Below are 25,903 nucleotides of genomic sequence, written 5' to 3' on the forward strand. Positions count from 1 at the left end.
GGTTGGTGTCACCAATCAGGCTACCCCTCCACCTCTAACCAATCAGGCTACCCCTCAAGATAAACAGCCTACCCCTCTTGCCAAAGAAACCGGGGGTAGAAACAAACAGGCTACCCCTCATGCCAATGAAACCGTGGTTAGTAACCAGCCTCCTCCTCATCAAACCAAACAGCAGCCTCCTCCTCCTCAAAAGAAACAGCAGCAGCCTCCTCCCCTCAAAAGAAACAGCCTCCTCCTCAAAAGAAACAGCCTCCTCAAATCAAAGAGGTTAGTATCAAATCCAGGGTTAACTAGTTGTCCAGACGACTGTAAAAGTTGTCTGGACGACTAGTTGACCCTGGACGACTTAAACGTAAGTTGTCTGGACGACTAGTTGACCACGGAAGACTTAATTTTAAGTCGTCCAGGGTCAACTAGTCATCCAGACAACTTTTATTTAAGTCGTCCAGGGTTAACTTGTGTGCAACTTTTATTGCAGAGATGGTTGCCGGAGGATACAGCAACCGAGGCGAACTCGGTAAATAAGATCTTGCCGGAAGATAAAGCAGATGGTGTCACCTCCAAAGAGATTGTTGCTGTAACTTCCACCGATCACCAACCGAGCCTCGCTTCCACCGATCAACAACCGAGCTTCGCTTCCACCGAGCCAAGCGATCCAGTTTCAGAACCGAGCCTGGTTGTATTGGACAAGCGTGCAAAGAGTAAACGAGCGAAGAAACCTGCTCCCACTGTGAGATCTCCTTATACGGCAGAGAAAAAAAAAGATAAAGTGGCAGCCTATAATCCATTTCCGCCAGTAAACAAAGATAAGTTGAAGGAACTCGCTGATTGGTTGAAAACTGATCCGTAAGTGAGTGCTTTACCCATAATAGCTTGATTTAGTCGTCCAAAACTGATTGCTTTTTTGTTTGCAGTCATTATTTAACTAAGACCGAGGACAAACCACGTACATCACCAACAAGGTGGTACCACTTCCTCCGGACAGCCAGAGGATGGCTGGAAGACTGCGTAAGTCTTCTGCACACGATTTAAGTCGTCTACAAAGTCGTCCAAGTAGACTACTTTCCAGACGACTTAAAGATAAATCGTCTGGAAAGTCGTCTACTTGGACGACCACGTAGACGACTTATATTTAAGTCGTCTGGTAACTTCTAACTTGTTATATTTAATATGCAGCATATAGATGCTTGGATTAATGTGCTAAGGCAGAGGTATCAGGAGAACCCACAAGCTTTCAGGAGCGAGCGAATGTGCTTCCTGGATCACAACTTTTCCCAGTCTTGGAGAGAGCAGTATCAGCTCTTCAAAACATCGGAACCTGATCACAAAGGTTTAGGAAGAGTTCTACCTGGTGGGGCGTCGAATTTTTATGACGGATCAATACCTTCATTTTGCCAATCAAACAAGAAGTGGGGGGAGGACATTGATGATATCTATGCGCCAGTGAACTTGAACGACAAGCATTGGGTTGCTATTTGGATATCGATCCCTAAGAGGCACATAGTCGTCTGGGACAGCATACCTTCATCTAGTGTACCAGACGCATGGGATGCGATAATGGAGCCTTTTCTCCAGATGGTCCCTTATCTGCTTGTTGAGTGCGCAGCCACCGACGAAATACGGGTCAAATACGGGTTGGAGCCATACACATATGAGAGACCGCTGAAAGGTGTACCCACGGCCAACAATGGTGATTGTGGCGTGTACGCTGTAAAGTACATTGAATGTCATGCTCTCGGGGTCTCCTTTGACCCTAAAGACTTTGCTAGGTGCAACGCGAAGAAAATGAGGGATAATATGGCGGTGGATATATGGAAGGAGCTTGTTGATCAGCATCTGAAAGAAAATGTGGATGGTGATAAGTTCGTGGGCATGTATGATTTTTGAACTTGTCTTTGTATTTGAACATGATTTTTTAACGAGCGAAGTATTTGTATTTCAACTTGTCTTTGTATAGATTTGTAAATATATAAGTTGTCTGGAAGAAATAAGTCGTCTGGAAGGTTTTCCAACTGGACGACTTACAAATAAGTCGTCTAGAAGGTTTGGACGACTTATTATAAGTCGTCTGGAAGGTTTTCCAACTGGACGACTTACACTGGACTTCTAAAAATAAAATACACTGGACGACTTACACTGGACTTCTAAAAATAAATAAACTGGACGACTTAGTAGAAGGTAGTCTAAAAATAAAATACAATTGAAGGAAGAAATAAGTTGTCTGGAAGGCTTGGACGACTTATAATTAAGTCGTCTGGTAGGTTTTCCAACTGGACGACTTACAAATAAGTCGTCTGGAAGGTTTTCCAGCTGGACAACTAGTCAACTGGTTGTGTACATTGTGGTTTCGTATGGCCAGTTTCCTTGCAGTTTGAGCATCTCCGTGCCCTGTGTTTCTTCCTAGGTTTGTGTCCTCTCATCCTAGATAGCTCCAACCAAGATTGCCATCTTGATTTCTTCGGTCTCCCCCGACCACGCTTTAGTTCTGGAGGAAAGCATTCTCGTTCCTCAATATGTTGTGACACGATAGGATATATATTCTCTGAGTATCCTGCATACAGATAATTCTTTGAGTACAGTGGACATACAAGTGTGGAGATATGCAAACCAGCATGTGTTCCAGCAGCTATAGCATGAGAGCAAGGTATTTTCTCCACTCCATAGACACCACAATCACACTTTGCATGTTCCAAATCAACCACACAGTCCATTTTGCCACCTTTGACAAAGAAATGCCATCCATCAATTGGTTCGACCGTCATCGTATCCGCTATCTCTTCTCGAACAGCAAGCAAGTATTCAACAGCCCGGCTATGTTCAGTTGTGAGACTCAAAGCATCTTGTCTCCTTTTCCAATACCATTTTCCTAACTTCTGCCTTATGAACTCCAGCAGGAACGTAATCGGAAATCCTCTTGCTCGCTTCAGTGCGGAATTAATAGATTCAGCAATGTTGCTTGTTTTTATGTTGAACCTGTTCCCCTTACAATAAACCCTTGACCATAGCCTGACGTCGGCTTTCTCCAAATACGTTGCAAGTTCCGGGTTTGCACTCCGTATCTCAGCCATGTACCGGTCAAAATCGTAAACCGTGTGAGCATAAGCAGCCCCTTTCACCAAGTACATGAGATGTTTCCCTTTAAACTTTTTGACAATGTTATCTTGAAGGTGATAATAACATATTCCTCGGGTTTCCCAAGGAAACACCTTATCACACGCACTTTTAATGGCCTTGTGCCGGTCGGAGACTATCACCAGAGGCTTGTCATGAGATATACAACTAGCCAATTTTGTGAAAAACCATTCCCAAGAAGGTACATCTTCCTCATCCATGATCCCAAAAGCCAATGGGAATATCTGAAAATTGCCATCTTGTGCGGCTGCAACTAACATAGTTCCTCCATACTTTCCACTTAGGTGAGTTCCATCCACCACAATGACCCTTCTCTGATACTTAAAACCTTTGATAGAAGCTCCAAAAGAGAGAAATAGATACTTAAATCTTTTCATAGAATCAAGTTCTATCGCCGTGATAGAATCAGGATTTGCAATGGAGATTTGCTCGAGATATGATGCCAGAATACCCTTCTTCTGCTGATCCTCTCACCAATCTTTGTGCATATAACAGTGCTCTGTATGAAGTGGTGTAATCAAGCGCCATGCCAAACATGTTCCTCATTGCATCAGTGATATGCTGCGGAGTTATCCCATCAATGATTCCAACACGATCAATGAAAAGACTACCTACATACTTCGGAGTACAGTGTCTCCGCTGAGCGATTCGGTCTCCCGCTGAGCATAAATGTTTTTCCACATACTTTGTTACCCAAAACGTGTTTGTCCCATGTTTGACACTCGCTCTGACCTTCCATCCACAATAGCTAACCCGACATGTTGCCACAACGAGAGTTTTCGTTGATTTGTATAATCTGAAAGAAAACTTACCCCTCACTGCTGCCAACCGCAGCTCTGAAAGCAGTGCACGCTTGCTAACAAAACTCTGGTTGACATAAATACTGGTACCATTCGATTTTCCTCCTTCAATAGCATTTGTCTTAGCATATGTCTTTTGGATTTCTTCAAAACAAATATTATCATCATCTTCCTCGTCCTCATCTGGAACCTTTCCATAAAGACTGTAATCCCCACCATTCTGATCTGTTTCACCAACAATAGAATTATCAGCATCCTCCTCCCCATTTTCCTCCTCCCCATCTTGATTTTCATCTTCAACAAACTCATTATCACCAACATCTTCATCATCATCACCAACATCTTCTTCCCATTCACCAGCTTCATCATTATCACCAACATCTTTTTCCCATTCACCAGCTTCATCAATATCCCTTTTCTCTGAAACCGTTTCGACCTTGCTGCGGCTTGATACACAAAGACATACTCTATGGGTTTTGAGTATCTCCAGCAAGTTTCGAACTTGTCTATCACTTGTAACATGAATGGGAAGACTGCCTGGAGCCATCATCATTTCTGCTGGTAATGAGTAGCTAATCTCCACACTCACTGTTCTCATGTCCAGGTTATAATCTTCTTGAGCCATTGCAACAAGTTCAGCATGTGTTGAATCTTCATTCAATAAAAACAATCTTGCTCCTTTGAGATCATCAACCACAAAATCCCAACGGAAATCTCTCAACAACCATTCTCCATACACTGCATGTAACTGAAAAATCATCTGCAAATATTCAAAATAAAACACATTAGTAAACATAGAGAAAATGAAGTCGTCCAGAAGACTTTAAGGTAAGTCGTCTAAAGAGGTCACTTTTGCAATTGAAAATTAAAAAGGACGACTTAATTCTAAGTCGTCCGGCTTTGTTTGTTAAAAAAAAAACTTCAGACGACTTATATATAAGTCGTCTACGAGAAACGGGCTAGTTTTGCATTTGACCGAATCGTGTCAGATCTTTGACTATTTCTGGACGACTTATAATTCAGTCGTCTCTGGGAAAGTTAAAATTTCAATATTTTATGAAAACTTGACGACTTACGTGTAAGTCGTCCTAGGTTAGTTTTGTAATTGAAAAATAAAACTTGAAATTTAACTTTCTCCAGACGACTTAGATGAAAGTCGTCCAGCTAAACGACTTAATTTAAGGTCGTTCGGGATAAGCAAAGTTTGACCAGAAAATTGGGAAAAATTCTGGACGACTTTGCTTTCCCCGGACGACTTTAAATTAAGTCTTCTGGAGGGACGACTTTATATTAAGTCGTCTGGTTAAAGTTAAATTATGAAGTTTTATTTTTCAATTACAAAACTAACCTAGGACGACTTACACGTAAGTCGTCAAGTTTTCATAAAATATTGAAATTTTAACTTTCCCAGAGACGACTGAATTATAAGTCGTCCAGAAATAGTCAAAGATCTGACACGATTCGGTCAAATGCAAAACTAGCCCGTTTCTCGTAGACGACTTATATATAAGTCGTCTGGAGTGTTTTTTTTTAACAAACAAAGCTGGACGACTTAATTTAAGTCGTCCGTTTGACCAGAAGACTCATCAGTAAGTCTTCTACATACAGATGACTTACTAGTAAGTCTTCTACGCGAACAGATCTTGAAAAAAAATTCAAATTTGTACCTTAAACTAGGTGAGATGACTTCGTTTGCACACAGGGTCTTCTCCAACCACCCAGAACCTCAAACGAAAGCAACCGTTAGTCAAAACGAAAGAAATATGGCTCTGTCAACCATAGCCCATATTTTGAATCAAAAGCTTGAGTTTTTTGGATGAATATAGAGAGAAAGTGAAAGAAATGTTGTTTTTAGTTCATAACAATTGAAACAGAGAGAGTGTAAAGAGATTTACGTGCATTAAAGGGCATTAAAAGCTCCAAACAGTTCGTACAAGGTTGTTGCCACTATTCATTGCAGTGGCAATATTGTAAATACTTGAAGAAGATGAGGTTGAGACAGTAAAACAGCCATTTTCGAAAAAAAAAAATGTTAATGGCATTTTCGTAGATAATATGCAGGTGTAGGGTTAAAATCTCAAAAAAAGAGTCAAAAGAAAAGGTTAGTTTTCTGTTTGACTCCAAGTTTTGAGTCAACTTAGAAAGATGCTATTTTGGAGATTTGCTCATATAAAATTGAGCGTGTTTATAAAAATACACTTGAAAATAACTCACCACCCGACTCTAAATTAATTTACAGCTAATAGACCAAAAAAAAAAACAGTTAACCTGCCTAATTAGTTGTCTCGTGGAACGAATTTCAAAACTATATATGTTATGTATAAATATTTTTGCGAAAAAAAATATTTAAACTGATTCAACTTTCTTTTAGTATTCTATTTATTTAACAACTTTTCTTTAATTTATTTTACTTTAAATTACTCTCAGTGAGTAAAATTTCACCAATCATGCCCCTTTGCCTGTTACCATGAAGATTTTAATCAAAACTAATTTCTTCTTCTTTTTTTAAAACCTTTACAAAATGCAGGTGTTACATCAAACTTGGGAGATAGCAAAAGCAAAATCCAAAAGAGAATAAATTGAAAGATATAAAGAAAGAAAGAATAGAAAGCCACTATACAAAACTACACATGTCATACACAAAATGTAAATTAGATCTTATCGAGTTGGTGCCGCAGCACAGTAGCACACACACAATTATTTCTTTATGAAAATACACAATTTATGCTTTTTGTAACAGAAATTGCACTCTTTTTATCTTCTTATCTCTCTCTCTATCCTCTCTCTAAAAACTATTTTTGATTTCTTTTTGTTATGTCACAATAACCCCTTTGTAAATGATTTTGTGTTTTTTTCCAAAATGTTTTATATTTATAGACTTGCTGGTAATTTTTTGTAAGAATACCAAATTTAAGCAAAAAAAAGAAACTTTTTGTAAGAATATATTTTTCATCTTTTCAAGTGTATGCTCTGAAGTCTGAACCTTTTAGTCTGCTTTCCTTTTCGAAGCTCAGGTTTACTTGTTAAGATTATGTTTCTACGGATTTTTCTCGATTTTATATCTTATTTTGTATTTATAGTTGTATCTATCAAAAATTAAATGATAAAATTCTAGATGATACCAGTTCAAAAAAAAAAATTCTAGATGATAACAAAAAGAAAGGTTTGCACCGACCTATTTGTTAGGCTAATTTTGGAGGTATCCTAAATATTGTGGATAAATACATGGCCAGAATATAATGTAAGTTGACTATCATGAAATATAAGTAGAAAATATTTTTTTTCTTAGATCATAAATCGAAAGTTTACTATCTAAAAACATTATAATTGTAATTTTCATGCATTAACCACAATACTAAACACTAGGTTAAGATAAACAATATACAGTATAACCTGTTTAAATTAATACTCTATAAATTAATATACACTAAAAATCTCTATAAAATAATATAATTTTTATAGTCCAAATTGATTTTTTGGTTCAATTAGTATATCGATAAATTAATATCTCTATAAATTAATAAAAAAATTATAGTTTTGGTGTAGTCCCAACATTATTAATTTATAGAGGTTTCATTGTATATCAACATATTTTTTTGTATTATGTATTTTTACATGTTATGAAATAATAAATATATATTGAATAATTAAAATTTAGTAACTATTACATATACAATTATATTAGTGTGAATATATAAATCAATTTTATTAATCCAAATAATATTTTTTTTCTATTTTATAAGATATTAAAAAAATTAAATGATACTAACAAACATAGTATTTTTTTTTAATATTAATGTGTATTAAATGATGATTTCTACTCATATGATTTTTTTTATCATTTGTATTTTTATGGCAAAAATTTTAAATTATTAAAAAAAATTATAATAGGTTTAGTAATTTATAATTTTTTAAAACTTAAGTTGTCAATATTTGTTCAAAACTTTTATCAAAAATAGTTGTTCAGAGTAAATTTCAAAATTAAAATATTTAATGTGAGACTTTTAACAATTTTAATAATTTATAATCGTTTTTTAAAAATTCAAAATAGAACATATACAGAAAAATATAAATTTTTATTATATGATTAATGTGATTGTTTAATTTATTTTAATAATTTTAAATTAAACAAATAGGATAGAAGATGCACTAATTTTTATCAAATCTTTATTATTCAGAATCATTAATTGATATCTATACTTTAGGCACATTAGATAATTCTATAACTTTTATTTAAATAAATAATAAATAACATTAATAATAAATTTATGGTTAATCTAATAAATTTTTTATTATATAATTAGATGGACCAACCTATTTTCTAATGATTATAAGAATCATTATAGTGATAATACGTGATAATAAGCAAACATTTGAAATCAGTAATTGCTTAAAACTGTAGGTTTCAGAATGATAAAAACGTTGTATTTTTTTGTTTTTTTTAGCAAAGATAAAAACGTTGTGTTCTTTTCACATAGATGCTAAGATCACCAGTGACAAAAAAAAAAAAGATGCTAAGATCACATTAATAAGCCCAACACTCGTAAGTTCGTAACTTATCCAGAAAAAAAAAACAACTTGGAAAATGTACGTAAAAATGGCAAAAGAACAAAACAGAAAAGACTCGTGTAATGCTTTTAGCCTTCTACTCAAGAAAAGAAATTATGAAAATGAGAACAGAGAGAAGTGGGCAAAATCTTCAGAGAGGTAGGCCCATCTCTCTCCATAAATGAGAATCATGCTTGATTGCTTTCCTCTCTCTCTCTCACTTCCTCCATTCCTTTTTATCATTCTTCTTCCTTCATTTACAGCCCATTTCCACTATCTTATTCTTCTTTCCCATGATTATAAACACTAATCTCGAGAAAGATAAAGTAACAACTGCCCTCTCTCTCTCTCTCTCTCTCTATTGTTCCTTGTGTTTCAAAGTTTCTTCCTTTTGGGCGGGTTTTGAGCAAGTTTTGGTCTTTTGTCTTTTTTAGTTACGTTTCTTTAGTTTCTTGTAGTTGTAGACTTGTGGGTTTTGTCCCTAGTTTCTTGGTAGTGTGTCACGCTTTTTCTCTACCAAACTGTGAAAGCATGTGACAACTATTATGATTATTCTGAGCTTTTGTCTGGTTTTATGATAAAAGTTTTCGTTTTGTGTGTTCTATTGTAAAGGTTTCCCTTCCTCTTTTGGTGGAGAATTATTTCAATTTTGAGGGGATATATTATAAGGTTGTGTGTAAACAATCTCTTGTTGTTTTGTGTAGTGATGGATACTGAAGAGAAGCCTCTTAATCCTCTTGATTCAAGCCGTGGTGATTCTGCCCCTTCAGATCAGGTATAAGAGGAGCTGTGGGGTTTGATGATGTGATTCTTGAATTGAATTGAAAAGATGAGAGCTTTTTTTGTGTGCTAAGTACTTGCCAAAGATTGCTTGATATGTTTAAGAATCTGCTTTTTGGAAAATATCTAATCGATCTGAGAACCTAGTGTTGTCTCTTGTGGAACAGTTGTGTTTGCTTAAGTTCTCAGATAATTCTTTTGTTTACTTTCATCTTTGTTCTTGATAAGAAGGCCGAAGAAAGATCCTCCTCTGCTATAACAGAAGAGACTTCTGCAAACGTTCAACAATGGAGACGCAACAATCTCTCCTTGCAGATACCTTCTAGAGCAACCAATCTTTCTCCTGAAGATTCCGTTGTCATCAAAATGCCTCCAACGCCTAGTCCAACTCCAAGAAGAGTCAACTTCTCTTTGACTTCAATCTCTCCAGGTCCTGCTCCTCCGAGGACTAAATCTTCCCTGAAGAATCTTATCCCAAAAGTTGGCTTCAAACCAAAACTCTCCAACACCGATGTGGAAAAGGGACAAGTGGATGTTTCTTGTCAGGAGAAGGCTTCGATATCGAGGTCACTATCACTTTCAAAGCTGTTCACGCCTAGGATCAAGAGAACTTCGTCTCTACCTGTGACTCCCATTGTTCTTTTAAACTCAGAGTCAGCTCGCGGAGGAAGCAGTGTTGCTCCTCAAACTCCAAGCGTAAGCGTTGTCTTGTATCATTGTTCTTTCGTTTAGGTACTTATACTTGGTGTGTTGCAGAGCAAAGGGAGGGTGCAGATAGCTCGCTCTCGCTCTGTGCCTGTTAACGACAAGGAAGCAAGCCTAAAGGGAATGGACTCATTCTTCAGAGTGATCCCTTCAACTCCTCGTGTAAAGGAAGGAGGCGTTCTCTCAAATGCATCAGAGGCTGTTAATACGGGTGAGTTCATGGTTCAGTCCGTTGTATAGTCTTTTATTCATAGTAAATCTCCAATCTTAATGTTATTGAACAGAAACATGTGAAGCTGATGGAGAAGACATACCTGAGGAAGAAGCGGTTTGTAGGATTTGTTTGGTGGATCTCTGTGAAGGAGGAGAAACTTTAAAAATGGAGTGTAGCTGCAAAGGAGAGCTTGCTCTTGCCCACAAAGACTGTGCTCTTAAATGGTTCACCATAAAGGGTAACAAAACATGTGAGGTGTGTAAACAAGAAGTTAAGAACTTACCTGTGACACTCTTAAGGATCCAAAGCATTAGAAACTCTGGTGTTCCTCAGATTGATGTCACTGGTTACAGGTAAAAAATAAAAAAATAAAAAAATACTCTACAGATTGTTCAAACATTCTAAACGATGTCTAAATCTTTTTGCATTGTTCCTCTACAGGGTTTGGCAGGAGGTCCCGGTTCTGGTAATCATCAGCATGCTTGCTTACTTTTGTTTCCTGGAGCAGCTCTTGGTAAACCATCTTTTACTATTCATGTAAACAACAAGAAGCATCTCTACTTAGTATAAGAGTAAGTTTCCATTTGCAGGTTGAGAAAATGGGGACGGGTGCAATTGCTATATCGTTACCGTTTTCTTGTATTCTTGGTCTTCTTGCATCCATGACTGCATCAACCATGGGTATGTGTAGTCCTCTTTCTGGAAAATATCTTTCATTGTGCTCCTTGTTTCTGATATGTTTTTGGTTAATTGGTTAAATTTTTTGTGCAGTAATGAGAAGATTTGTGTGGATTTACGCATCTGTACAGTTTGCTTTGGTGGTTCTCTTTGCCCATGTATTTTATTCCGTGGTTAGTACTCTTCAACGCATCCTTCTTTTTATTTCCTTTTTGTCTAAACATGGTGGTGAGGCATTCTTAAAGCTAAAGCTTTTGGTTTAACTGATAACAAATCACGACTTGTGGGATCTGTTAGAGCAAAACTCCAGTCTATAAACTCATATAAGTTTTTTTTGTTGTTAAAATGTGCTCTCTTGGTTGGTAAACAGGTGGAGTTGCAACCGGTTCTGTCAGTTCTTCTGTCAACATTTACTGGATTTGGTGTATGCATATGCGGAAGTTCAGTGATGGTTGAGTTTGTTAGATGGAAAAGAAGGTGGCGAGCTAGAAGGCTGGAGCAGCAGCTGAACCATGCTCAGACGCTGCCCCAAACGCTGGATGCAACAACCTCTCAGCATCATCCAAATGCCTCCTAGAGGCGGGAAGTGGAAAGATGATTATACATTTATACAGTAGTGGTTGGTTAATGTTATGTTATGATTTGTATAAAAGAAAAGTGAAAGTGATGAAGCAATGCTTAAGATTGTCTTTGCTTTCTTTACTATACACCATTGTATTTGTTGTAAGTTTGTAACTTTGATTGCTCAATCTCTGCAAATGAAATGTTTGTAAGTAGTATTGGTTGTAAGGTTTTCATGTATAATAAAATTTTAATTTATGAAAACAGCTTTAATCTTTGTACCAATCTTATGAAAAAGTGATCTAGAAGTTGCTCAAATAAAAAGTAATCTAGACTCTTATCAGTTAACAAAATACTCTAACCCCCCAACAAACTAAACTAGTTCCAGACGTTCGGCTCAGGTTCGGACCGGTTCCTTTCGGGGTCCGGGTCCTAAACATTTGGAACTATATAGATATTTGTAAATTTTTGGTTCGGGTTTGAGTCGGTTTTTCTCGGGTCGGTTCGGGTCTATAATTAAAATACCTATAAAATATCCGTAATTTTCAGGTCCATATTCCGGATCGGATTCGAGTATTTAGGATCTAAAAAGGACATGACATACCTAAAGTCCATCAAATTTAGTCGATATTTGTCATATATATCTAAAATTTTACAAAATAACTTAAATTAAATTATTAATAATTAAAATAAAACATTTTTAAACTTTAAATTTCACATTTAAAGCTTCATATTACTTAAAATATTACAAAATAATAACAAATATTATTAACAAATATATTTAAACTAAATTATAAAATAATATATATAAAATAGAACAACAAAAAATCATAGTTTTGGATATACATGCTTTTAAGTCGGGTACAAATTGGTTCTTATTAGGTCGGGTCTATTCGGGTCAGTTCTTTTCAGGTCCAGGTCTATTCGGGTCGGTTCCTTTCGGTTCCGGTTCTTTCGGATAAAAGAAATTTACACTCGAAAAGTACTTATAAATTTTCGGATCGAGTATTTTCGAATCGGTTCCGAATCGGGTATTTTCGAATCGGTTTCGAAACGGATTTTCGGGTCCAGGTTAAAATGTCCAGGCCTAAACTAAATAAAATGGTCTAGACTCCAATGAAAGACCCAAAAAAAAGGACTATTTCATTAATCTTAGTGGATGATTAGCTGAGGTGTAAAATTATTTTACAGCATTTACAATATTTTAATTGTATTTGTTTTCAAATTTAAACAGTCTATATATATATCTAAATATTTTAGTGAGTCATATATAAAATCTACAGTTTCTACGTTTTTTTTGTTTTTTTGCTAAAACAATTATTGAAAAGTTTTGAAAGTTGTAAAAGAATTTCGCAGCGAAAAAACATACCATATAGATTTTTTTTTCCTCATCATTAGATACAATAGAAAAACCTAAAGACCAAGTTTTATTGCAAAACTTTTACATCTATAGACCAATTGTATATTTAATAATAAAAAATTAAGGAAACTACTAGATTTTGATCCGCGCTTCGAAAGCGCGGGTTTTTTTGTGTGGATTATAAACAAAATTTGATATGAATTAATATTTTAAGAGTATTGTTACAAAGTTGTATTATATCAAATTTGTTTTAAATTATGTAATTTATTATTTAGATTATTTAAGATTTTGTATGTATATTTTTATGCAACTCTCTCTTAAGTCTGGACATTCATGTAGATCCAAAACCGACCAGAAAACACAGATTTGATTCTGATCCATAGAAAAGTACATGTTGGATATTTATTGGCTATGTAGATTAAACTATGGGTATTTTATGATTTTCGGATTTGCGGGTAAAATTTCTAGTCTTATTGGGTATTTGAATATTATCAGTATTTTTTTTGACTTTTTTGACATTTTCGGGATTTGGGTATTTTTTGGAATTTTCGGGTACTTCGAATCTTTTAGGTCCTAAATATCTTAACCGACTCGGACCCGCTACATATCCAAAAATTATATGCATTTTTGTAAGTATTTGAATTATGGATCCGAACCAACCCAGCCTTGAAAGGAACTTACTCGAACTCAGGTAGAAAGTTTACAAATATCTAGTTGAGTTCAAATATTTAGGATTCAATGGACCCGGCCTGAAAAAATCCGACTTTTATCCGATCTGAAGATCTGAATGCCTATGCCCATTCTCACTTATTTATTTTGTTCAATTAGTGAGACTTAAGACTTATTTGGCAGATTTTAAACTAATTTAAATAGTATATATTTGCAGGGGTTTTTAATAGTTTCTAAACTAATATTGAATAACAATTTTTATTATAGATATTTTTAATTAAAAATAATTTAAAGTAAATATATATATTTTTGTTTTAACAAATGATTTGCTAAAGTGTTTTTATCAAATTTGATTTTGTAAATATTTAGAATTATATAATGTTAGATGACATTGTATAATATGTTGTATGATATATGCTTTCATTTTAATAATTGATATCTAAATATTTTATATCCATCTTTGAGCATATTATATGATGTATATAAAATTACTGAATAACAACAATAACATTGGATGATAAGAAGAAAAATAATTAGAGAAATGTATCAAACAGAATGAGAAATAATAATATGATTTATTTAAAATATTTAAACTATTTATAGTTATATTAGGTAATGGTAGGATAAAAAAATAAAGAGTTATATATAGATGCAACAACCATATTTTTAAAAAGGTTTTCTTTTAATAATATAAATTTTCAAAATCGCATCTATAATATAATCTTATCAAAAATATCCTAAAAATATATTTAGAATATATTGTTAAACTAAAGTATGTAAAATAACCTCTAACAATATATTTAGAATATATTGTTAAACTAAAGTACGCAAAATAACTTCCTTTAAAATCAACTTAAAATTGTGGAAGTCCCCTTGGTCCAATAGTTTGACCAATGGTTCATTAATGTTTTTAAACCAGAAGGTCTGGGTTTCAATTCCCGGAGAAAACGAAATTATGTGAATTAAAGGAGAAACACCATACAAGAGATCTGCAGCGTGGCACAAAGAGCACCGTCAAGCATGGATCCGATAGGGTGGCTCAAGTGATGTAGTCAGACGTGAATCTTCATAAGGCATGTAAAATTGTCGGTTATAGAATCGTCCGTAATATTTCTTAGAGTTTGAAATAGCAATATCCAGCATTAAAAAAAATCAGCTCAAAATTATAAGAAGTGTTAGTCAAGGAGAAGATATGATGTATAAGCTTTGTAAATAAATATTTCAGAAAGGTCGAACATATTCATTTTAAAAAATAGTTAAGTCTAATAAAAGGGTCTAACAATCTTTCATATGTAGATTTTTGTAAAAATCCTTCTCTTTTAATAGTATAAACTACATTTTAACCCGCACGTCTGTGCGGATATTTTTTGTTTGATAAATATATTTGATATTATTACAAATGTTTTAAATATATAGATTCCATTTTAGTGTTATATATTGTGTAACTCTATAATATTATTGTTTATTTTTCTTCTTCGACATTATTAATATATAGTGATTTGTTTAATGCATTCTGATTTGTTATTAATTTTTTTACTTACTAATATATTTTCAAGTTATGTACAACTTAAATAATTAAATAGAGAACCTTCAACAAAATATGTTTTTCTTTAATTTATAAATTTTGCATATAATACATTTTTAAATTTATTTATATTATAGAAAAAAATATGTTTAAGATAATTATATTTACATGTCGTGTTAAAAAAATATATACTTTTAATATTTATCATTTTAATAATTTACAAAGTTTATAAGTAAAACACTGTTTTGTTTAAATAATATTGCCATATTATTTTAGTAGATTATAAACATAGTAGCATCTATCATATTATTTAAGTAACTTTGATTGATTTAGGATATTTTTGGAGGTTAAGATATTAAGTTTTTTTTTTTTTAAAGTTTAGATTTCAAAATATTGGATTGCTTTAATGTTTACAACATATATAGGTTTTTTCGTGGTGCATTTCAAAAAGTTATTCTTTATTATCTATGATTTTATCATTTGAAATATTATCATTTTGAGTTTGAATATTTATTTTCAAAATTTAATATTTTGTCAAGAAAACTTTGGAAAATTACATAACCATTTTTGCGTAACGAGAATGTGATATGGTCTAGTGGTAAGTTGAGGTGCCTTTAGACTTCAGTTTCGTCTGAATCTCGGGTTTGAACCGGTATCTCAACAATTGATATGTTTTTATCATTTAACAAAGCGATGGTAAAATAGTAAATTTAACTCTTCCCCCACCACGTCTTCATCCTCTTCCCCGACATGTTTGTTTTGCTTTCTTTTTTTCTATCCTTTCTTCATCCTTTTCTATGTCCGTAAATTCCAAGCAGAAGAATCAACACTTAACGATCTTCTCCATTTTGAATCATTATCGTGGCAAAGGTAATTGAGTTTCATCTTCAATTTTGAATCAACACTCTAAATATAATTGAATTTTTGTTTGGAACCTAATTGATTGACCTAAAATCTCAATCTGTTTCAGTTTCAGTTTCAATTCAACTTGAATCGATTTTGGCAAAAGGTAATTCAGTTACATTTTCTGTATTCTCTTTTGTCTTTTTATATTCAATTTAGATCAAATTGAATTTTCTCTTTGCTTTTGTATATACACTCCAAAATCGAATTAAATTTCTGTATATATGGAACATTATTGATTTATCTAAAATCTCAATTTGTTTCAGTTTGTTGGATGCATGTCGTTCATTTGATCTTTATTCACCTTCTTTCTTTCTTTTCTTAATTTTTTTTTTGTACTCTTCATTTCCGATTTCATTTTCAGGAGTAACCAAAGATGAACAATTTGAAGAAAAAAGGAAAACTTTTGTCCATTGCCAAAGGTTGCGAAGTAGAAGTCTCTCTTAAAGAAGATGGGTTCAAAGGTTCTTGGTTTAGAGCTATCCTCGAGCAAAATCTGACGAGAGTGAAAGGGGAAAAGCTTCAGGTTTGTTACAAAACTTTTCTCAACGAAGACGGTGTAAATCCTTACAAGGAAACTATTGAAAGATGTTTTATTCGGCCGGTTCCGCTAGAATGTTTGAATGAGGGTGTCGTATTCAAGGAAGGGTCGGTGGTGGATGCTTATTTTAGTGATGGTTGGTGGACTGTTGTTATCGCAGTTGAAAGGCAGATGGTAGTTTTTTGGTTTACTTTGATGATCCGCCAGACATAATGAGATTCAACAGAAGCCAACTGAGACCTCATGTTGTTTGGACCGGCTGTGAATGGGTCAAAAGCAAAAACAAGTTATTATTTTCTTTGTATCTTTTAAGTTCTAAAATTTTGAATTGTTGAGGGCTTTAACTTATATATAATTGTTTTGGAAGTGAAGGTATTGAATCAACACATGTTTAGAAAAGGGAAGTTGGTGAAAATGACTCGTAAAATTAGTGAAAGTAAAGTTATTTGGGTCCGAGCATTAGTAATTACAGAGATTCAAGTGGGTGATAGAAAAAAAATTTATGATCAAAAGATGTACAAGCTCACAGAATTTGAGTGATGAAGTGGAAGGAAAACATACAATAGTTGATATTTGCAAAATCAGAACATCTCTTCCTCGAAATCTTTGTGCACAGTACAGTCTGAACGACTTTGTTGAAGTGTTTGTTACACATGGGTTGCGCAAAGCTCGAGTGATGGAAATTCTCATTGACAACCATTACAAAGTGTATTTCGAGGCCACAAAAGAGAATGCGGTTTTTAATTACACTGAGATTAGGCTGTCAATGGAGTGGCTAAGTGGTGGTAGTTGGATTCTCGCACATAAGGTATTTTCTCACACATAAATTGTATTCAATTTTGGTGTAATTAAAAACCTTCCTTCACCATTTTTCAGAGAGAATTTGAAAATAATGCTGCCACACCAATCAGATCCGCTCAAGAGAGCCATAGTAACACACTTGTTTTAAAATACAAAAACATGAAACCATAGATATAAGTTTTAAACTATCACCCCTTGTGTGTTGTCATAGGCTTATTTTTCTTATCGTTAAACTATATATTTTTACTAATGATCTGTAGGGAGTATACCATTACCTCATGAATCAGATGATATGGTGAATGATGATGCCACCGAAATCACATCCTCTCGAGAGAGCCACGGTAACACTTCTGTTTTAGAAGCCACTGAGACTGAAACACAAAACCATGAAACCGTAGATGTAAGTTTTAAACTATCACCCCTTGTGTGTTGTTATAGGCTTCCTTTTCTTATCGTTAAACTATATGTTTTTACTAATGATGTGTAGGGAGTGGAGTTACCATTACCTCATGAATCAGATGATACGGTTAAAGATGATGCCACCGAAATCACATTCTCTCGAGAGAGCCACAGTAACACTTCTGTTTTAGATGCCACTGAGACTGAAACATAAAACCATGAAACCGTAGATGTAAGCTTTAAACGATCACCCCCCTTGTATGTTGTCATAGGCTTCTTTTTCTTATCGTTAAACTATATGTTTTTACTAATGATGTGTAGGGAGTGGAGTTACCATTACCTCACGAATCAGATGATATGATGGATGATGTAGCCACTCCAATCATAGACCCTCAAGAGATACCACGAGGTAAAATGTAGATTAGGATTTATAAAAGCCTATAAATAATTTATGAAGACTTATGAATCTATATATTATAATTTATAAATTCCAATAAATAATTTATAAGAGCATATAAATAGTTTACAAGGGCTTCTAAATCTATATAAATTTTTTATTATTGATGTGGTTCATCAATTTTAGATTGATCTATTATGATTTACAAGTGTTGATAAACAAAACTTTTATAAGTCATTATAAAACATATCTTTGACATTACCATTTTGAATTGTTTCAGGTCAAACGATGAGCAATTCTAATGATAAGATTGCTTTGCCAAAAATAATCTCCGAACCTGGTACAAATAGAGGCGTATTGGAAAGAATTAACAAGCGCTCCAACCTGAAGTTGGTTGGTAAAGTTAAAAAGGTTTTGGGCAGAGAATTCAAGAAGCTTGAAGATTCATTCTTGGCTCCTGTAATTAAGATGGGAAGGAGGCTTAGCATATGGTGTTTTCGAGGCATTTGATTCATCACTTACTCTTAAGGAGAATTTATATAGGCAAGAAGAATTTGTGGTTTTATTTTGGAGAACAACTAATGAGGTTTTCTCTAAGAGAATTCCACTTGGAAACGGGCCTGCCTTGTATTGTTGACAAAGATGAAGAGTAAGTGGAGACTTCAGAAACAAAAAACAAGAAGAAAGATCCATGGATGAAGAAGAATCAAACTTTAAATACTTGCTTAAACTACTTGTGGAAAAGAGTACAAAGTTTACTGCTGATCAAAGATTAAGATTGGGGGAAACAATCCTTGAGGAAGGGATATTAATGGCAAGCAATCTAGTGACAAGTATACCAGAAGAGCATCTGCTTAGAGCTAGAAATTTCAAAGAGTTTTGCAAGTATCCCTGGAAGAATTTGGCCTTTGATTATTTGCGAAAAGAAGTGGAGAGTTTTACATATACAAAGTTGACGGAGAAAGATCAATATGCGATTTGTGGCTTTATATATCCAATTCAGCTATAGACATTATCTTCTGTGAATCAACTTGGCACGTTCTTTGGTATTAGGGATGATGAAATTCAGTTTCCCTTGTTCTTGCATTGGATAGAAACCAAATCGCTTACTATTGAAGAGGTTAACAGATTCGACAAAATGAAGAAGGTAACCTTTTATAATGTTTTATAAAACTGTTTTAATCTTTGTATTCTTCTTTTATCGATTGTTTAATCATATGCAAATACTTGTCAGGTTGATGTCAAATGTATCCTTGGAGATCCCGAATTGCATAGCGACTTGGTTGAAGATGTTGACAGTGAATTTGGAAGAGTTGTTGATCTTGTCAAAAGAGAATATCGTTTGAAGAGACAAGATTGGCTTAATGGAAGTGTCGACATTGCCGTTGCTGAAGCTGAAGTGGACGAAAATAATCCTGCTCCTGGGATTGGTGCAGTTGATCAAGAAAAGATTGAAATCCTCATTAACAAAGTAGTGTCTCTTGAAAAAAAAGTGAAGTACCTTGAAGATCTTTTGAACATTCGTGGAGAAACAGTGAAGGTAAACTATTTTATATATTTTTATCGTGTTGTAAATGAAAAGAAAGATTCATATGCATCTAACTTGTAACATGAAACTGAGAAGTCAAAAGAAACTGAAGCCGCCACAAACACCAAGGTTTGTTATCTATAACGTCTCCATATTCTTAATACAATGTATCTGTATTCACATATAATTTTTCAGGCAAATGGACAGAATGCCCAATATGAAATTGGTGACACAGATGTTTTACAAACTTATATAGATGCCAAAAGACAGCAAATCGCTAAGATTATTGTGTTTTGATATTTTATAAGGCTGCTCTTTAATTCGAAATTGCTAAGTTATTTTTTTGTCTTGTAATATTAGGGAAAGAAGAAAGGTGTAAACCTTCACGTGAAGTATACCATCAAGTAGAAGATGATACATAAGTCGAACACGGTGCTAAAGAAAATGACACATCAAAAGTCAATGAAGTAAGCTTATTTATAACTCTTTATAAACTGAACAACCGTTTTAATTTTATAAATCATTATAATATGTAATTTTTTTTAAATAGGGACAGACACAAGAGGAAGAGGAACACCAAGAAGAAGATGATACAGAAGTCGATGCAGATGTGGACGACGGTGCTAAAGGAAATGAAAACAACCGAGTTGGACCCGCTACTCTAAATTTTCATTTCCTTTAGTGTCGTCGTCCGCATCTGCATCGACTTCTGTATCATCTTCTTCTTGGTGTTCCTCTTCCTCTTGTGTCTGTCCCTATTTAAAAAAAAAGATTACATATTTATAATGATTTATAAATTTAAAACGGTTGTTCAGTTTATAAAGAGTTATAAATAATCTTACTTCATTGGCTTTTGATGTGTCACATTCTTTAGCACCGTGTTTGACTTATGTATCATCTTCTACTTGATGGTCTACTTCACTGGAGGTCTTAGACCTTTCTTCTTTCCCTAATACTACAAGACAAAAAATTAACCTAGAAATTTTGAACTTAATAACAGCCTTATAAAATATCAAAAACACAACAACCTTAGCGATTTGCTGTCCTTTGGCATCTATATAACTTTGTAAAACATCTGTGTCACCAATTTCATATTGGGCATTCTGTCCATTTGCCTGAAAAATTATATGTGAATACAAATACATTGTACTAAGAATATGAAGATGTTATAGATAACAAACCTTGGTTTTTGTGGCGATTTCAGTTTCTTTTGACTTCTCATTTTCATGTTACAAGTTAGAAGCATATGAATCTTTCTTTTCATTTACAACACGTTAAAAATATAGAAAATAATTTACCTTCACTGTTTCTCCACGAATGTTCAAAAGATCTTCAAGGTACTTCACGTTTTCTTCAAGAGACACTACTTTGTTAATGAGGAATTCAATCTTTTCTTGATCAGTTGCACCAATCCCCGGAGCAGAATTATTTTCGTCTACTTCAGCTTCAGGAACGGCAATGTCGACACTTCCATTAAGCCAATCTTGTCTCTTCAAACGATATCCTCTTTTGACAAATTCAACAACTCTTCCAAATTCACTGTCAACATCTTCAACCAAGTCGCTATGCAATTCGGGATCTCCAAGGATACATTTGACATCAACCTGACAAGTATTTGCATATGATTAAACAATCGATAAAAGAAGAATGCAAAGATTAAAACAATTTTATAAAACATTATAAAAGGTTATCTTCTCTATTTTGTCGAATCTGTTAACCTCTTCAATAGTAAGCGATTTGGTTTCTATCCAATGCAAGCACAAGGGAAACTGAATTTCATCATCCCTAATACCAAAGAACGTGCCTAGTTGATTCACAGAAGATAATGCCCATAGCTGAATTGGATATATAAATCCACAAATCGCATATTGATCTTTCTTCGTCAACTTTGTATAGGTAAAACTCTTCACTTCTTTTCGTAAATAATCAAAGGCCAAATTCCCCCAAGGATACTTGCAAAATTCTTTGAAATATCTAGCTCTAAGAATATGCTCTTCTAATATACTTGTCACTAGATTGTTTGCCATTATCCCTTCCACAAAGATTGTAGCCCCCAATCTTAATCTCTGATCAGCAGTAAGCTATGTACTATTTTCCACAAGTAGTTTAAGCAAGGTATTTAAAGTTTGATTCTTCTTCATCCATGGATCTTTCTTCTTGTTTTTTTGTTATTGCTGAAGTCTCCACTTCCTCTTCATCTTTGTCAACAACACAAGGCAGACCCGTTGCCAAGTGGAATTCTCTTAGAGAAAACCTTATTAGCGGTTCTCCAAAAAAAAACCACAAATCCTTCTTGCCTATATCAATTCTCCTTAAGAGTAAGTGATGAATCAAATGCCTTGAAAACGCCATATGCTTCTGCCTCCTTCCCATCTTAATTACATGAGCCAAGAATGAATTTTCAAGCTTCTTGAATTCTCTGCCTAAAACCTTTTCAACTTTACCAACCAACTTCAGGTTGGAGCACTTGTTAATTCTTTCCAATACGCCTCCATTTGTACCAGGTTCAGAGATTCTTTTTGGCAAAGCAATCTTATCATCAGAATTACTCATCGTTTCACCTGAAACAATTCAAAATGGTAATGTCAAAGATATGTTTTATAATGACTTATAAAATTTTTGTTTATCAACACTTGTAAATCATAATAGATCAATCTTAAATTGATGAAGCACATCAATAACGAAAGAACTAGCAATGAAATATATAGCAAATAACAAAAAAAAATCCTAATATGCTCGATTCCAAGTTACGACATACTAAACCTAAAGGCCACAACCTCTAACAAAATTAGTCAAATATTACACTAATATCAATCACACATCTATTTTAGGCACAGCGAAAAGAAGAATCGCCAAGAAGAACCAATAACATTACCGCTGTTAAGACAAATCGATGGTAATTGAAAACCACCAGTGAAAACTGGTGAAAAGTAGGTTTTTGTAATCAAAGTAATGGAGAACGGCGGAATATAAAAACATACCAAAAGATGAGTTTGTGGATTTGTATCGGAAGAGACACGAACGAAGGAAGATGATGAAATGTCCCGTCTTTTTACCCTTATATTGTGACGGTTTTATTTCTCCTTTTACTCTAAGACCCAATTTCGATTATCCATGTTTAAGGCCCATGTATATATATATATATATATATATATTAATGCCTAGAAAACAATACTATGATTTTATAAACTATTATAGATTTACAAGTTCCTGTAAACTATTTATATTCTTTTATTAATTATGTATCGGCCTTTATAAATTATTATATATGGATTCATAAGTCTTTATAAATTTATTATTGGCAAAATTTGTAAATCATTTTATACAGATTTATAAATCTTTTTAAATTATTTATAGGGCTTTATATATTACACTAATGAAAAGATGCAGTGGGGATTATCAAAATTTTCTATAGATTACCTTATAACTAATTTCATAAATCTTTTTCATAAACCCTTATAAGCTCTTTAAATTATTTCTAGGCCTTTATATAGAGAAACTACTCAAAATAACTCAAATTATACATGACTAGAATAACTCATAAACTTTTGTATTTACTAGAATAACTCATAAGGCAAACGAAAATACCAAAATGCCCATTCCTTTTATTATTCACAAAATTGCCACTGAGAATCTGATATTTATTAATAAAGAAATGTTTAATTATTTCCCAAAAAAATTCATTTTGCCGTTGAAAGGGTCGTGGGTCGTGTTCTCCAAAGGCGACGAAAGCAAATCAGACCCTTCCTTTTCACTTCCGTCTACGACGACTTCTCCTCCATCACAGCAGCCTTCCATTTTGTCAACTCCACCGAGCTCGCCGCCATCTCTGTTGTACAAGAGGAACCCTAAATCCGAGATCACCTCTGACAAATCCAGATTTAAATCGAAGATAAATGAAAGTGTAAGTCCTGAATCTATGCAATTCTAAGTTATTATCACATGTTAAATTTTGAAAACCCTAATTCCCAACACCTCAACACTTTACTCACATTCTCAGTTTTTTAGCTTTCCTACGGTAAGATTATGGAATGCTTTTTTGTGCGCCAATGCTATATAAAGGGAATAAGAAAAGGTTGTTGTCCAAAAGTTGAATTAAACCTTGTGCAGTTATCTTTCGAGATAACTGAATGTTCACTTGATAAACTCTGACGAGAAGTGACACTTTTTATATTTCATATACAGGTCTTACAACGAAAAAAGATCTGCATATGCCCCTGAAGCAGGAATGAGATATGATGGTGTTTATAGGATTGAGAAGTGCTGGCTAAAAGTTGGAGTGTAGGTATGTATACAGCTTAACAACCATAATTTTTCACCAGCTATGTCTGTGCAGAGAGTTGATTATTTTCCTGACCTGTTCTTCTGTTTTATATAGGGTTCTTTTAAGGTCTATTGTTACCTTTTTGTTAGATGTGATAACAAGCCAGCGCCATGGACCAGGTTTCATATAGATCGTCGATTCTTTTATGTTTTCTGTTTGAGTCTAACGCTGTGGGATATGCTGCAGCGACGAACATGGAGATCGTTCAAGACCTTTGCCTAAGCTTGAGGGCAATAGACATGTTTGAGAGAAACGAAACTCCGTCATTGGATCAGCGATTTTGATCTTTGGATTATACACTGTGATTTGGGAAAAAGAAAAAGAGGATTCAACTAGAACTGTAGCATGCTCTGAGAAGTCACCGTTGTTGGTAAACACATACCTTATAAGATGTGACTGATGAAAGTGGAATACTTTTCAATGGATATGGAGCCATTAAAAGATATGGTCCCTATATTTTTTACGTGTACATTATTTATTAACTTGTAGTATCATTTGGTACATACCTTGTAAAGAAGCTCTGCAACATAAGCTAAAATCATTAGCATTCTAGTGTATATATATGGTTCCCTTGTTATTGTTCTTTATAATATACCCTGAATAAATAAGCAAAGCCTTCTTCTACAACTCATGTGCAATCTAAGATTAGCAGCCGCTAGTATGTTATGTCTATATGAAAATATCTACTTGAATTCATGGAAGCATAACCAAAGAATTTCACTCACTACAGTCACATATTGGTGAGGAATGAAACCTTATAACTAAGTTTGAGTATTGACTCTTACCTTAGCTCAAACTCACTAAATAACATTGTTTCTTTGATACATCATTGGGTTCATGTTTCTCCGAACATAAGGAGTGCAACAAGTGATTAAACCACCATAAAAAAAGGACAACTTGATAATGAATAAAAGAGAAATGAGAGAGATGATGACAACTACAAAAAATTATCTAATTCTAATCTTAATTAACCTAAAAATAAACCAGATTCGAAATTAATGTAAACCGATCGAAATTGAATATTAAATTAAGTTTGGTTTACATAAACCTAGATTTCCGTCAGTAAATCTGCCATAACATAAATTAAAAAGTCTGCCACCACATAAACAAAAAGTCTACCAACAATTTAAAGTCGGATATATAAACCTGCCATAAGAAAATAAGTCGAACATAATAAAATAAGTTGACCACAAAAATCTACCATTTATAATAAATCTGCTAGCTCACTCGACAGACATATTCCTAAAAATCTGTTTTCTATTCAAATCGGACAATTAACTCTGTCGTGGAAATAAATCTGACGTTTCTAAGAAAGTCTGACACCACTTTAACGGTAGATTTTTTTTATACAGATTTTATAAACAGACTTATTATTTGACAGATTTATTTTTTTTAAAATAAATCTGCCGTCGATCAAAAGTTAAAGGTATTTTGGTAATATATTTTTTTGTTATAACTAGAGACAAGGGCAATTTCGACCATAAAAATATTCTAATAATTTTCAAAAAATATGAGTTATTCTAGTAATAACACAATTAATTTGTGTCATTTAAGTAAACTTCCCCTTTATATATTACCTTATAACTTATTTCATAAATCTTCAAAAACCCTTATAAGCCTTTCAAAATAATTGTCAAATTTTTTATATAGATTTAGAAGCCCTTATAAACTATTGATATGCTCTTATAAATTATTTATTGGACTTTATAATTTATAATATATAAATTCATAAGTCTTCATAAATTATTTATAGGCTTTTATAAATCCTAATCTACATTTTACCTCGTGGTATCTCTCGAGGGTCAATGATTGGAGTGGCTACATCATCCATCATATCATTTGATTCATGAGGTAATGGTAACTCCATTCCCTACACATCATTAGTAAAAACATATAGTTTAATGATAAGAAAAAGAAGCCTATGACAACACACAAGGGGGTGATCGTTTAAAGCTTACATCTACGGTTTAATGGTTTTGTGTTTCAGTCTCAGTGGCTTCTAAAACAGAAGTGTTACCGTGGCTCTCTCGAGAGGATG

At 33.8% G+C, this 25,903-nt stretch overlaps 1 protein-coding gene and 1 pseudogene across 6 annotated transcripts; both read left to right on the forward strand.

The window, feature by feature from the left end:
• Positions 1-8,587: 8,587 nt before the first annotated feature.
• Positions 8,588-11,682, forward strand: LOC106365750. Of its 6 annotated transcripts, none has more exons than XM_013805229.3 (9): positions 8,588-8,639; positions 9,185-9,255; positions 9,489-9,956; positions 10,017-10,176; positions 10,250-10,532; positions 10,621-10,693; positions 10,770-10,860; positions 10,951-11,030; positions 11,228-11,682. In XM_013805229.3, the coding sequence occupies exons 1-9, from the start codon at positions 8,597-8,599 to the stop codon at positions 11,432-11,434; spliced, it is 1,476 nt and encodes a 491-aa protein (XP_013660683.1). In that variant the 5' UTR covers positions 8,588-8,596; the 3' UTR covers positions 11,435-11,682. The 6 variants fall into 6 exon arrangements, with proteins under 6 accessions (XP_013660683.1, XP_013660684.1, XP_013660685.1 ...); XM_013805230.3 differs by having other exon boundaries at positions 9,492-9,956; XM_013805231.3 differs by having other exon boundaries at positions 8,600-8,806.
• Positions 11,683-18,249: 6,567 nt separating this feature from the next.
• On the forward strand, positions 18,250-19,838 carry LOC106362568 (annotated as a pseudogene).
• The last annotated feature ends 6,065 nt before the right edge of the window (positions 19,839-25,903 follow it).

This window comes from Brassica napus, chromosome C9 (assembly GCF_020379485.1).
Source record: "Brassica napus cultivar Da-Ae chromosome C9, Da-Ae, whole genome shotgun sequence".
In the NCBI taxonomy this organism is placed as follows: Eukaryota; Viridiplantae; Streptophyta; class Magnoliopsida; order Brassicales; family Brassicaceae; genus Brassica; species Brassica napus.